Raw genomic sequence first — 14,662 nt, 5'->3', positions numbered from 1 at the left:
GGAAGGTCACAGTGGACGTGCAGCAGTGTAGATGGACAAGGGTGCAGACAAAGATGCTGACCTGGGGATGGGACCGGCTAGCGAGGTCCCTGCTGCAACAGCCTTGAAGGGACCCCCCCCCTCCAGACCTCCCTTCAGAGTGTTAACCATCTGCCCTTCACACTGGGTGGTTGGGCCTGTTGGGGAAGGCCTCCCACTCCTCGGCTTGGCAAAGACAGGCCACGCAGCAGGAGCCAAATATTTGTCAATGAAACCGTAAGTGCATGAAAAAAAAAGGGAAGGGGGATTAACTTATTTTTATTCATTTTTCTACCTAAGATGACTATGCTGAGCCATCAACTTTGTGCATCACATTTTAAAGCTAAATATCAGTTAACTTGTATGTTATACGGTGAAGCTAAATAGGTAACTCACACGCTACTCAGTTTCATGAATTTTCTGGGATTTTTTAGTCCTTGTTTTTCATAGTGTCCAGTGCAAGTAAAAGTCTGTGAACGGGAACACCATACAGTATATACCCCTGTATACCCCACAGGTGACATCACTTCTCCCGGGCTAGCCCAATTTACCACAAAAATGAAGCTTGGATCACTCGTAAAGTTAGAAACAACTAATACAGAGTTTGGGTGCGGGGGGTTGAAAAGAATCTATCTACGTGTTCGTGAACTTTATCTTTTTTACTTAAAAGCACTGGAATTGATGGCTATCGGAGTCTGTACTTCCAGCAACGTCTTACAAACAGCCAATTAGTATCACACACAAATATTAAGGTTCCACCCAAGTTACTGCCCAGAAGTCACACTGGGTGGGGATTCTCTGTGGGTCTGGGGCTATGATGTGCATGTCCTATGGACCCTCCACCTTTGTAAAGGAGAAAGTCATGACAGGTCTGCAGTGGAATAAACCCAGTTCTGGAGTTCTTACAGCCACTACCCCGGAGCCAGAGAACGTCCAGACACTCTGCACGTACAGCCTGAGTGAGGCCACTTGGGAGAAAGTGTGTGGAGTGAGAAATGGTAGTACGTGGCTGTGTGCCTCTCCCTTGCCTAATCTGCTGCTGAGAATCAGCCCCTAGTCAACGAGAAGGGAAAAATGTTTGTTCTGATTTTGACAAATGCTTGGAAGTATTTGAAACAGCTGCTAAAATAATCAAGGTCAAGAAGGAGTCACACAAAGTAGGTAAGGGAGATACCAGTAGCAAAGCCCACACTCTGCAGATCTAGAAGGTGTCGTCAAACTGCTCTTCTTAAAGTCCTGGGCACGATCCAGGGTACAGCATATGGAACAGGATGTGTTAAGTGGATGCCAAGCTGCATGTTAAGGGGAGGGTGGTACTAGAAGCCACTCCTGCACCCAGACCCTACTGTTATGCGAAGAACACATGTATCTGCAGGAAGCTCTCAGCCCTTGTGGCCACAGGAATGTCACCTGGTCCTCACCACTAATGGGACCCCTTGCAAACGACTTGTCAGGAATATCCAATTCATTCAGAACGAGTAACAACAATAAGAACACAAATCCAGCACATTTATGTAAGGGATAAAGGTGGTTGAGACCCACAGTTAGTAACAAATGAAAAAAATAAACCCAAAAGATGGTACCGTGAAGCAGATGAAAACAGTGAACATATTTTTTGCTATAAATGTAAAAATATTTAAAAAGGGAATTCCATACATTAAAAAAACCACCCTGTAGCAGAATTGTTACAATTCAGTGATGAGGTGGCAAGACAGCAAGACGAAAGGAAGTGTGTACTGGAAAAACCTAGAAAGAAATAGAAGGAAAACAGTACCCATCAGACAAAGATATAATTGGAAGAAGCACATGTCGATACTGCATAAAACGTGGTATGGGACCATGAAAAATTGACGTAAGAAACACAACGAAGAGAATCAGAAGTGATACAAGGCATTTTTTTTTTTGTAAAGTAGGAAAATTTTATGGATAAGAAATGCAGGGAAAAGAAATCCGTGCAATTGGAGACTCTGAAAAAGATCTGTCAAAATTTCCATACAAGGAAACTTAAACCTGAATCTACACATTGAAAGGTCTTATCCTGCACCATGCAAAATTATCCTAGAATGGTCAACAGTGAAATGTATCCCACTAAATTCACTCAATTTTTTTTAATTCACTCAATTTTGAAGTCACCAGCAACTCCCCAAAATTAACAGGTCAAATAAAAGCAGGAAAACATCAAAGTGGCCTCAGATTGCTCCATAATCGCATTCAAGGCCACAGATAATGGAGTTATTTCTACAAGATACTTGAGGAAATACTGAGTGAAGGATTTCATATCCAGCCAAGCTGCCTTTCAAATATAATTCATTTGGGGAATATAAATAATAGTGAAAGGGAATAGAGGGGAAGGGAGAAGAAATGGGTAGGAAATATGAGAAAGGGCGACAGAACATGGAAGACTCCTAACTCTGGGAAATGAACTAGGGGTGGTGGAAGGGGAAGAGGGGAGTGACTGGGTGGCGGGCACTGAGGGGGGCACTTGAAGGGGTGAGCACTGGTTGTTGGCAAATTGAACACCAATAAAAAATAAACTTATTGTTAAAAAAAACAAATATAAAACTGCAAAGAGTTAAGGATGTAAGAACGCAGGTTGTATGACCTCATATGATCATCCTAAAGAAATTACTAGAAGACAAATTTTGGCCCACCCAAGGATGACCGGTAAATTACAGTATTAGGATAATGCTCAGCAATGAACATGTGGTTCCAGTAAAAGAAAGACTAAAACAAAAATGGAAATTCATATGACAAGACAGACAGGAAATGTTATGTTCCCTGAAACGTAGAAATGATACAACAAACGATAATTAGAAGGTTAGGAGAAATGAATCAGAGAGAATAAGTTGGCAAGTGTGAAAATTAGAGGGTATTTGTTCAAAGTTCACAGATTATAAGTAGGTGTCTTTCATGGTATAATCTAAGACACTGGATAATATCAACGAAAATTGCATGATGGAGAAGAAAATTTACTGATGGAGAAAGAGAAATTACTTTGCTTTTATTTCACATCATAAAAAAATAAAGGGTTGATATTACTCATATGATGTTGCAACTATAAGATATCCACTAGAACAACAATAAAGCATCACTAAATATGAGGTTTCTTTTTTTTAAAAGATTTTATTTATTTATTCATGAGAGACACAGAGAAAGGCAGAGACACAGGCAGAGGGAGAAGCAGGCTCCCTACGGGGACACTGATGAGGGACTCGATCCCAGGACTCCGGGATCACACCCTGAGCCCAAGGCAGATGCTCAACCGCTGAGCCACCCAGGTGCCCCTAAATATGAGTTTAAAAGCAAAATTACAAGTATAGAAAAATACCTAAGACTATCTATACAAGGAAGTTCACTTCATCCTATTACACACCTACTGTCACCTAAATAAGAAGGTATATGAAACATACAAGAGACACACCCAAAACAAAACATTTCAGAAAAGTCTAAGGGCAGAGGCACATGGCACATCAAGCAAATGGGAACACAGAGATGTAGGGAAGAGAGCGAGAGGGGGAGAGAGAAAGGAAGGAAGGGAAGCAAGCAGGGATCATCACATTAACTTATGTGCACGAAGCATTAACTAGGACTCCAAAGACAGTAGTTCACATCTGTGCTCAGCACAGGAAAAGAGAGAGGGACAACCAAGTAGGAGGGGGACCATGACCTATGTGCCTTAGTCCAGGACACATGAAAGGATGCACATCAAGGAAAGAGAATCCCTAAATAACAAAGTGAATATGGATCGATTCTGTGCTCCCAAAAAAAGAAATTAGAAATTCTTCCCAAGGGCCCAAGAATCATTCACAAGAGGAGATTATCTATTAGCTGACAGGGAGAAATGCTATTAATTCAAAATGTGGACGTGATAAAGATGCTTTCTGAAGTCAATGCAAAAATTAGGGTACACCCACAGGAGGTGGCAGTTAGCATAGGGTGCCTTTTTGAGTGTTTGTCAATCTGATTGAAAAAAATGCTATCACAGAATAGTTTCTATTTTATTTTTTTTTAATATTTTATTTGAGAGAGAGAGAGAGCACAAGCAGGTGGAGTGGCAGAGGGAGAGGAGCAGGGAGCCCAATGATGCTCAGTGCTTGACCTGATGCTAGGATCATGACCTGTGCCAGAGGCAGCTACTTCACCAACAGAGCCACCCAGGTGCCCCTTATTTTTTTCTTATTAAAAGTACACTTAGTAACTTTGGAAATTCCCGAGGACTTCCACTTGGAAATTAATAGAAACTTTACTCAAACAGTTCTTGGGAGACGAAGACCATCGGCACCCATATTCCAAGTATTCAGAGAGAATCGATAAATAAAGTCCAAATATAGTTCCATGAAAATGGAAAAAGAGAAGCAGAACATACCGAAGGCCCTTGTACATGTAATGTATTTTAAAACTGCAAAAATAAATAAATAAAAAAAAAATAAATAAATAAATAAATAGAATAAGATAAAATTGCAGCATCGGCCTGACTCAGGTGGTGGAGCACGTGACCCTTGCTCCTGAGGATGTGAGTTCGAGCCTCACGTTGAGTGAACACCTTTTCTTCCTGCCAGGAACCCAGGAGCCCACGGTACCTGACACCTGGCAAGTGCTGGACACACTGTTTTCCAAAGAACCAGCGCAGGCACCTGTGTCTTAGCAAGATTCATGACGTCCGGTATGTGACATGCGCATCACCACGACAACGCGTGGAAGAGCAGTTCGAAAACAAAACAAAATAGAACTGACGTGTAAGAAGAGGGTATGAAGTAGGATTTTTTTCCCTCTGTTGTCTCAACCCTTGATATTCATTTGTTTATAAAACTCACAATAAAAAAAGAAACATATAAAAGTCAGGGAGGTCAGAATAGGATTCCATCTGCCCCCTACTGTCCACACCGCATAAATCAACCAGGTGTTTTCCAGATGCTTCCGACTATTCACTCCTAGTCTGGAACTCAGACAAAAGTACCTTCAGCCAAAGTCTGCAAACAGGAAATCAAACCGCTGATTTACTAAGCATCTAGGAAAGGACGCTCTGATCTTCAGAAACATTCATTGGCACCAGCTCTTTTCCTGAAGGTGGCGAATGCTGGATTTACATTCTAATGACCCCTTGTCTAGCGTCTCCTCTGCCTGCTGCTGGCCTCTATTAGCCGCAGCTGCAGCCACCGAGTTCAAAGAGGACAGGAGAGGGAAAGAACCAGAGGGACTGGCTTTTGTTTTTCTCACTCAAGATGCAGGGCTTGTGTCCAAAGTGCAGAGCGGCCTCCACATCCCCAGCAGCTCGGCCTCTGCCCGCTGCTCCCCTGCCTCCCTCCACGGCCCCCAGATCGCCCTAGGTGCTCACAGGCAGGTCTCGTCCCCTCCCCAGGTCTGGTTTTCAGCAGCACACCACCGCTGTGCCCTGCAAGCCAGTGAGGTGGGCCGGCGGGCAATAAGCATCCCGATCCCGGCAGGGATCCCCACCAGCAAGCGTCACATCACTGGCCCGAGGTCTGTGACCAGCAAGAGGAGGACCTGGCTCCAAAGGCAAGTTTTCTTTCTTTTTTAAAAATATTTTATTTACTCATTTGAGAAAGAGACTAAGTGATGGAGAGAATAGGAGTAGGAAGGAAAGAGGGAGAAGCAGGCTCCTGCTCAGCCAGGTCAGGATCTCAAAGTTGTAAGACTGGGCTCCAGGCTCAGCAGGGACTCTGCTTAGGATTTTCTCTCTCCTCCCTTGCCCCCCCCCCCCAACTCCCTCACTCTCACCTTTTCTCTCTCAAATAAATAAATAAATCTTTGAGAGAGAGAGAGAGAGAGAGAGAGAGAACAGGCCCAAAACATGGGTCACTTGTGCTGAGCCACATCAGCGAGCGAAGCCCAATTGCAGCTCCAGCCACCAGTCAACCTGGAATCACCTGGTCAGCGCTGCAGAGATGCCCCCTGTGTTCCCCTCGGAGGGTAACCTGGCCTGAAACAATGTGCTCTTTGCTAATAATATCCTCTGAATGTTCTCCTTTTGCCCTGACAAGCCTTTCCCTTTCTCCCGCTCTGGGAGCTTCTTCGTATTTGCCACATGAGATGATGCCTGATGCCTGATTCGGGAACCCTGAATAAAGCCCATTTGATCTTTAAATTTACTCAGTTGAATTTTTCTTGTTTAATAGACTGAATGTCACTTCCCTGGCAAGGCTGCCCTTGGCCACATTAATAATTCCTCTGGAAGCCTTGCCATCCTCATCCCACACCAGCAGGGCTCTTACCTCCCTCCAGGGCTCAATTCAAGTGTTTACTTTATTGTATGTGTAGACCCTGCTTCCCTCAACTTGGGCTTGGGAGCGGGTGACTTCACCTGTCCCTTCACTGACCCACCCGCGTCTGGAGACAGACACATAGTACATAGTAAATAGTCAAACAAATGAGTCCATTAACGACTGTATAACTCATTCTGCAAGTAGCAGGAGCTACTAAAAACCTCCCACAAGCGTGGTTGGGGGTCGGCACCATGCTTCAGAGCCATCACCCTGGTGGCCGAGGACCAGGGCCTTATAGGATCTCTCCACTGGGCCTCCACCTCCCACAGGCCCACCGAGCCTTCAGGTAAGGACATCACTAGAAACCAGACAGAACAGAAGGATATATGGCGATGAGGGCCTCCAAGACTTGACTCTCAGAAAATGAGGCTACTGCTTCTCGTGCTTCAAAGGACTAAAACAGAGGCTTCTGAGAAATCGTGAAATCCTACGGTATCCGAGGAGGGAATGAGTAAAAGTGACCCCACAACCCCATGGTCCAGGGCCGTAGACAGACACATGGCTCAGGCAGCGCAGGGCAGGAATGTGTCGACCCATGGGGCTGCAGGTCCTGTGATGACCCTGGGTCTATAGACCATATACCATATATTCCAAAGTATACAATAGAATATTACCCAGCTGTAAAAAGAATGAGATCTTGCCGTTTCCAATGACATGGATGGACCTAGAGGGTCTTATGATGAGTGAGACAAGTCAGAGAACAACAAACACCACGTGATTCTCCTTCTATGTGGAAAGTAAAAAAGACCAAAATAAACAAACAGCACTAATAATAAAGGGAAAAAAAAAAAAAAAAAAAAACAGAAACAGATTCATAACTACGGAGAACAAAGTGGCGGTTTCCAGAAGGGAGAAGGGACAGGATGGGCGGCATCGGTGACAGGGATGAAAACAGACAAGCTTCTCGTTATAAACCAAGTAGGTCAGGGAGACAGAAAGTACAGCATGGTCCATACTGTGTGACAATATATGATGACGGTGGGGACAGATGGCAGCTACTCTCAATGTGAGTAACGACTGACGGACAGAGTCGCTGAGTCACCGTGTCTCCCTCCAGCCTGAGGCCTGAATGGGTCCCATTCACAAGGGGTGAGAAAGCACATGGGGCCCTTCCTCCTCACAAAGCCCATTAGCCGAGCACCATGGTCGGCTCGGAGGGAAAGCTGGCCACCACGCGGGCCACCTCCGACTTGCCATGAGGACGTTTGCAGAGATGGGGCCGTTCTGCGCAGTGCACCCTCCTGGGGGCAAACCCCAGGCTCCCCTGCACCAGAGGGAGGGAACCTGCCCCTCCTACTTGCTCGCCCCAGCCCCTCTTCCAGGGGGAACATCGACAGCATGCTTTGGAGCTAGAGAGAGGCTTTCAGAATCCCATCTTCCCGAGATTCGGCTAAGGGACAGCATCATAAAAAGTCCATTTCTCCCGGTATCTGGAAACGGGACATTCATCCCCACAACGCCCTGGCACTGGGGCTGTTGTGAGGTTTTTACACAACACTTGGCCAGAAAAAAGCCATTTTCTCAAATTTTGCTCTAGATGATATTTTCTCCAAGAAAAAATAGTTCAGGAGCAGAGAAGGAATGGCTGAAAACATCCAAAGCCAAAACGATCATCACTTTGAAAGTAGTCTTCACTTTACAAAGATGGAGGGTAAGGGGCTTTCAGATGATCCGCATAGCGAGGCAGTCCTGGTTCCAATGGCACCCTGGTCATCTGATGACCTCTGTCTCCAAACGGTGTCTTGCTCCTGACCCTCTGCCTGGGCACCGCGCTCTGACACCCCTAGAGAAGCAACCACGCGGGTGCAGCCTGTGCTCAGGCCGCCCCGGGAGGGTACCTCCTGAGCAACCAGGTTTTGCTTCATGAAAAGGCTCCAGGGAGCCGTGGTGCGGAAGGTGTGCGGCCAGGCAAGGAGGGAGCGAGGCAGGTGTCCGGTCAGGGGGCGTGGCCCCGGTCAGGTGGCTGCTGTGCAGCGGACCCTGCTCTGTGGCGCCCCTGGAGGGCGAGCATCTACTGCCTGCCCCATCACCGACAGGTTCCAGGTGGCCCCTCTGCCGGCCTCCCTTCACCCCCTTCTTCTGTGCTCCCCACACCTGCCTCCCGGGGAGTCTCGCTGGGACACAGGACGAGACGCTCCAGGAAGAGTATCCCTCAGGGCTGAGCCCACCCGTGCAGCACTGTGGCTGCCGAGCTCTTGACCACCCGGCCACACCTGGGGGTCCGCGTCCAGTGGGGCACCCCCTCTGCTCCACTCTGCAAGCCCCATCTGGCCCAGGCCCCACTGTCCTTCCAGTGATGTGCTCCAGCTGCTCCAGCCCATAACCGACCATCCCTTCTCTCCCACAAGGACATCACCAGCCAGGTCAGGAGCTAACCCCAGGTGTCCTCAGATGGCCTCGCGAGCCCCTAAGCCACCCCCACGGCCTCTGAACCCTCCCCCTCCCTGCAAGCAGGCCGACTGACTGTTCAGGGTCTGCATGTGAAACCTGTGAATTCTGTTCAGATTCCTCCTGAAGGGTCTTTAAAGCTACGGACGCCTGGTGTCAAATGTGACCTTCCGCACCATCCCATAATCTCCCGCAGTTCCCCCTGGGAATGGGTCACCCGGATGCAGGAAGGCAATCATACGCAATTAAACTGAGGCGTGGACTTCCCTTAAATGCTCTTCGAAACACCTACAGGGGAGTTCGGAGACATCCTCTGCTCAGAGATCCAAACACAAAGCACATCTCACTGTAAAGCAGGAGCCCGCGGGCGGGTGGCTGTGTGGGGCCTACTCACAGGTCCCTGGTGTGGCACGGGTATGGGATAGCCTGCGTCTGCACGGCCGGCTCCACGGCCTCCCGCCCCGTCTGCACCAGGATGATGGCTCTCTCGATCATGTCTTGCAAGGGAACAAAGATGTAGTTGTACTTGAACCCATCGGCCGGTAGGTTCTGAGGATGAAACTTCCAGAGAGGATTTTTCACCAGATCTGTCCTCATGCTGTACAAGATGCTGGTTCGGATGGTGTAGGTGATGTGGGGGGGCAGCCGCACAGGCCGCGTCCCCTGGTCACGGTCGGCCAGCGAACTGTTGAATATGATACCTGCCGGCAGAAAAGGGAACGGGGGTCACCATGCGCTCAGGGCGGCTCCCCCACGGCCCGAGCAGGTGGAGGGAGGCCAAGCCCCACAGGCCCCCAGACTCAGCCCCATGCCCTCCAGGGAAGGATCCGCGTCCCGGGGGGGCAGTGCAGGCAGGCACCCGTCCACAAATCCATACCGTTACCGTGTGTCATTGATTATTTGCAACAAGATAATCTGTACCCAGAAAAATTTGTACCAAAATGATTTCTTTCGCATTTTTATAGAACTTGGAAAATGGCACCAGGCTGTTCAGATAATCTTCCGTTTTCTGAGAACGAGGCAGGGGAGGAACAGGTTTGCAGGGTTAGGAGGAGGATATTGGGGGATGGAAGGGAATGTGGTCAACGGTGTGGTGACAGCGGCGAGCGACGCGGGACACAGAGAGTTGTCGCATCGCATGATGTACCGAGGCCCAGCTGGGCTCCAATTTCAACCAAGGAACTGGTGCCTTCGGGTTATGGATCGATCACTCGAATGCAAACACAGGGACCGTGTCGGGCATACGAATTCTCTGAGGGTCGCACACCACGCATGCTGGGGGTGGAACGGGATGCTCCGGGGTTCACGCGCGCAAGTCCTGGCGCCCAGCAGAGCAGAATGCGAGCGCACGAGGAGACCGCGTCCTCAGCGAGGCCAAGGGAGGAGGAGCTCCTCAGGGTGGGCTGTCATCCAGGACATCCAGGTGTCCTCGGAGGGGAACGTGGTCCCACACGGAGAGACCCCGGCATGAGGCCCAGACGGTGGCAGTGGACACACCGAGGGGAGGCTGGAGCACGGTCCCCTCGACCTGAGAAGGAGCCGGCCCCGTCGACACCTCGACCACAGACTTCTGGCCCAAACCGTGAGAAAACAGATTTCTGTTGCTGAGACCACAGCCTGGGGTCCCGTGTCACGGCAGCCCTCAGCAAATGCACGCAAACCCAAATGAAAGAATAACTCCGTGTTCATTCAAGACCGGAGCACGCTTGGTGTGTATCCTGGACACGGGCACACGAGTGACAGCGGGGGAACTGGCCGTGGCCTGCCTCCACGTGCCCCCGGGGCGTCAAGCTGCTGCGATCAAAGTAAAAGTGAGGAGGCAACCAGAGCATGACTTTAATCGGGGAGATGCAATTTATCAAGTGAGATTTTACCGTTAAAACAACACCATGAACTAGTAAAACAGGTGCCGCGAATGGCGGGCAGCCCGGGATGGGAGACGCCAAGAGCCACAGCTCACCGCTCAAAGTGAGTCTTTCTGCTTGGTTTTGTTTTAACCGGAAAGGACGTCTTTTCTTTTCAAGCCCCCGTCATACGCGGCGGGGGAGACCGACGCAGAGCGGCAAGCGCCCTGGAGCCTGTGCCTGCCCGAGTGTGTTTCTCGCTGGATACTTACTGGCCAAGAAGTTGTTGTGTCGCATGAGTTCCTGGGCTTTCGCCTCCAGGCTGGCGACAGACTCCAGGGCCTGGAAGCGGTTCAGCGCCACACAGGAGGAGAGGTTGACCAAGACCCGGCCCAGGAAGCGGATGCGTCCGGCACCCCCACGGGCAAACACCTTGTCCAGCTCGCCTCCTGGGGACAGAGTGCAACAGGACATGACCTTCTCTCAGCCCAGCGAGGAGATAAATCCCTTCAATGGAGCACGTGACTGGAGAGTCACACTTCGTTCCTACGGAAGATGTGCTATCTATTTGCTGAGTGCCAACTCTGCCTTTTGGGTTTTGGTTTTGGGTTTGGGTTTGGTTTGCTTTTGTTTTTTTGTTTTTGTTTTTTTTTCTTTTTTAAGTAGGCTCCAAACCCAAGGTGGGGTTCGAATTCATGACCCTGAGATCAAGAGCCTCAGGCTTCACTGACTGAGCCAGCCAGGTGCCCGGTTCTGCAGTCCTGTGATGCTGATCCATTCATGGGGATGAAAAGAAGCCATAGAGGGACAGAGGGCGGGACCCAGGGACACCAGGTGGCCAGCAACATGCAGAAGAAACCAGGGAAAGCCCGTGAGCAGCACAGAAGGCCTTGTACACAGAGAACCCAGCCAAACAATGCTAGTGTCCCAACCTGGTGTCAAGGAATTCCAGAAAACAAGCCCTGAGCCACACAGCAAGTGTTCTGTGAACACCACCCACCCGGTCACATTAACTCTGCAGGAACAGCGATCTGGGATCAAGGAGCGCTGACGCCAAGGAAAGCCAAACCTGGTCCAGCCTGCCCAGGTGTGCGCGTTTGAAATGGACACGGAGCCGGGATTGAAGCTGGCAAGGTCTGGGCCTCCGAGGCTGGACGTGGACCATTCACCCGGACCGGAGACCGAGGGGGACTCGGTACGTGAGGTCGGGCTCCAAGGAAGAGCTGGAGCACCGGACGGAGAGACGTGGAAAACCCAAACAATGCGGAGTGGGGCAGTGTGGGCGGCACACCCAGGACCCAGCCAGGGACGGGGGCGGTTACAGATGTGCTCAGCATACTGGGGTGGGAGCAGGGAGATGCCATCAGGCCCGCCAGGGACACCGAGGTCATGCGTCACCATGGGCTGCAGCAGCGTGCTTGAAGCCTGCTGGGGTGGACCACACCCTCCTCTCCGGCCTCGCCCCTTAGGGGACTCCCAAGAAGCAGACTGCTTGGGACGTCATAAGGGACAGGAAAGGCCCAGCCAAGGGGGGGTGACCGCACACGGAAACACACCCACAACACACACACACACACACAGCAAATCAGAGCCGCATAGACACAGGGCAGTATAGAGGCCAGGCCCGTCCCTCAGCCGCGGGACCCGCTTCCACAGGACCATCCCTGAGCCGTGGACGCCGACAACTGGAACCAGAGCCAGCAACGGGGATCCATCAAGAAACGGAAGCATGACAAGAACCTTCTAGAAAGGACCCCAGGTGGAGATGATTTCTAGTCTTCACAGTAGAAGTATAGACTATGCTTTACAGCACGTGTTGGTCGACATTCTCGCTATGTCTTACTTTACTCTTTTTTAAAGATTTTATTTATCCATGAGAGACACAGAGAGAGGCAGAGACACAGGCAGAGGGAGAAGCAGGCTCCATGCAGGGAGCCCGATGTGGGACTCGATCCCGGGACCCCGGGGTCACGCCCTGGGCCCCCAGGCGTCCCTGCTCCTAAAAGGGTGAAGTGGATTCGCTGTGAGCAAACCCTACCGGTCACTGCGAGAAACCGGGCAATGCCTCAGGGGGTGCAGCCATCGCCGCATCGAGGGAAGGAGCGAGCACACATCAGGCAGGACCAGGGCGATCCTGAGCCCACCCTGCAGCTCAGCGTGAGCCTGGGGTGGCCCATTCACAAGTGTCCTGTGCGTGAGCCCCTGGGGTCCTCGTGGTCCCCCCACGGTCCGGGTCGACCCCTAGCTGCAGGCCCTGTCACCTGTCCACCATGTGGTAGCAGGTAGTGGCCCCCCCGCAGGCCCTGCTGCACCTCCGGATGCCCCCAGGCTCCCACTGATGCCCCCCCCCCCCCGCCGTGCCCACTCCCCGGGCGCCCCTGGGGCGGCCTCAGCATCATCACTTCCCTCCATGCCGGTCCGCCTGCCCGTCTCTCCTCCCGGCTTCCGGGCTTCACCCGCTCAGCGTGGACCCGCTCTGACGGGCAGCGTGAGCCCCAAAGGCCAGAGATGAATGAGCAATTCCCTCAAGGTCTATCCCTGTCACCTCGATGCGGGTGGAAAAGAGCCGTTAACGCGTCCAGGCTTTGGCACTGTCCGTGGCCAGGGAACACGGTTAAGGCGGTTTCATGCACCCTGTCCCGGCGGCTGAAACGGGACGGTCCCAAGGAACGGAGAAGCGGCCTGAGCCCCGGCCACTCGCTGCCGCTCTCACTCTGCCCCTTCCGGGTCCCAGGCCGAGACACCGCGCAAGGACCCGCCTCCACGGGCCTCTCCGCGCAATGAGAGGCCACGGGGGTTCAGTTTAAGGGAAGTCCCTCGGTTTGGACCACATCTGCTGTGGGGGTGCAGCGTACCGGGTCATGGTCAGGGTCAGGCCAGGGTGTCCACCCCCACTCCCTGGGGCAGCTGTGTCTGCTTGGCCCTGAGACCCTACGTTTCATCCTCATGGAACGCGGGCGATCATAATCTGCTCTGCGGTGTTTTTCTAAAGATCACCTGAAATAAAACGCCCGTCAGCCGTCTGGCGCTCACTGTGTCTGGAGCACGCTGAGCGCCCGCCGGGGTGTCCACTACCGCAGTCACTGATAGACTAGAGAAAACCCGCCTGCAGCAGAGGCACAGACGGAGGGTGCTGCCTTGATCCCAGCAGATAGCGGCTCCTCGGATGCCCGCTCCAACGCCGCCGCACGATCAGAGCTCTGCTCCGCATGGTGGGCAGACTTCCAGATCGCCAGCCACCACCTCCACCCCAACCGAGACAGAGAGCTGGGCACCCAGGTTATGTGCTGTGGAGACACGGATGGCAGGGTCTGCACGGCTGGCTCAGCTGACACAGGGGCGGAGCTGACGCCAGCACCCCCCATCCCGTGGCCCTGGGGACTCCAGCGGGCACGGCTCCGTGCAGCAAAAAGCCATGTGGTGCTTCTCGGGTGCTTCGCTGTGGGCCCTGAGCGCAGGAGAGTGGAGGGTGGCCGAGGGGTGTCCGCAAGGAAGAGACGGGATCCCCAAGAGAGCCCTTCCAGGAAGAGAACTTTGTGAAATGAGTGATTTTCCTCCCCAGGAAAATGTTACCATCTTCTAGCCTCTTTTGTTTTTATATAAAATTATGTCTCTTTTTTCCCCCAGATGCCGAAGCAAAAGTGATGCATGCTTTTGGGGGGTGCACCAAGTTTGCTCTGTGCCTCTGTGGGCCCCGGCACACTGCCAGGAGGCATCCACGCCCCGGGGTCTGCAGACACTGTTCACACACGCACGAAGGCTGGGTGCCTGTGGGTGGCAGCAGCCACGGCGGATGCCCCGTGGGCGTTCGCTCCCCTGTTTCCCAAGCACGGTGGGTAGAGGCTGAGTGCAGAGGTTCCCGTGCACGGTGACAGGCCCCGGGAGCCGTCAAGAGCCAGACACATGAGACACACGGGAGGCGGTAGCCAGCTGGGGGCACAGGGACGAGTAACATCACCCCCGCACGGTAGCTGCCGCAGGAGAGCTCGGGAGTGGTGGTGGAGAAGTCAGCAGGGCACGGCTTGGCCGTGGGAGCAGTTCCCAATGATTCTGTGCTTTATGCTGGAAAGTGGGGTTTTTTTTAAGATTTTATTTACCTGAGAGTGTGAGAGCACACGTGGGCAGTGG

The 14,662-nt window shown here is 51.9% G+C and overlaps 1 protein-coding gene across 1 annotated transcript in view; it reads right to left on the bottom strand.

The window, feature by feature from the left end:
• Window positions 1-14,662, bottom strand: part of ABCA13 (ATP binding cassette subfamily A member 13) — a 232,906-nt gene that overhangs the window by 119,621 nt on the left and 98,623 nt on the right. Inside the window, exons 32-33 of the mRNA XM_038562528.1 lie at window positions 10,807-10,983; window positions 9,085-9,391 (exon numbers count right to left, since the gene is read on the bottom strand). Of these exons, the coding sequence (XP_038418456.1) occupies window positions 9,085-9,391; window positions 10,807-10,983 (484 nt within the window). The remainder of the gene's footprint in view (window positions 1-9,084; window positions 9,392-10,806; window positions 10,984-14,662) is intronic.

Source organism: Canis lupus, chromosome 18 (genome assembly GCF_011100685.1).
Source record: "Canis lupus familiaris isolate Mischka breed German Shepherd chromosome 18, alternate assembly UU_Cfam_GSD_1.0, whole genome shotgun sequence".
Classification (NCBI taxonomy): Eukaryota; Metazoa; Chordata; class Mammalia; order Carnivora; family Canidae; genus Canis; species Canis lupus.
The sequence above is the reverse complement of the archived record's forward strand: the minus strand, read 5'-3'. Positions and strand labels throughout refer to the sequence as shown.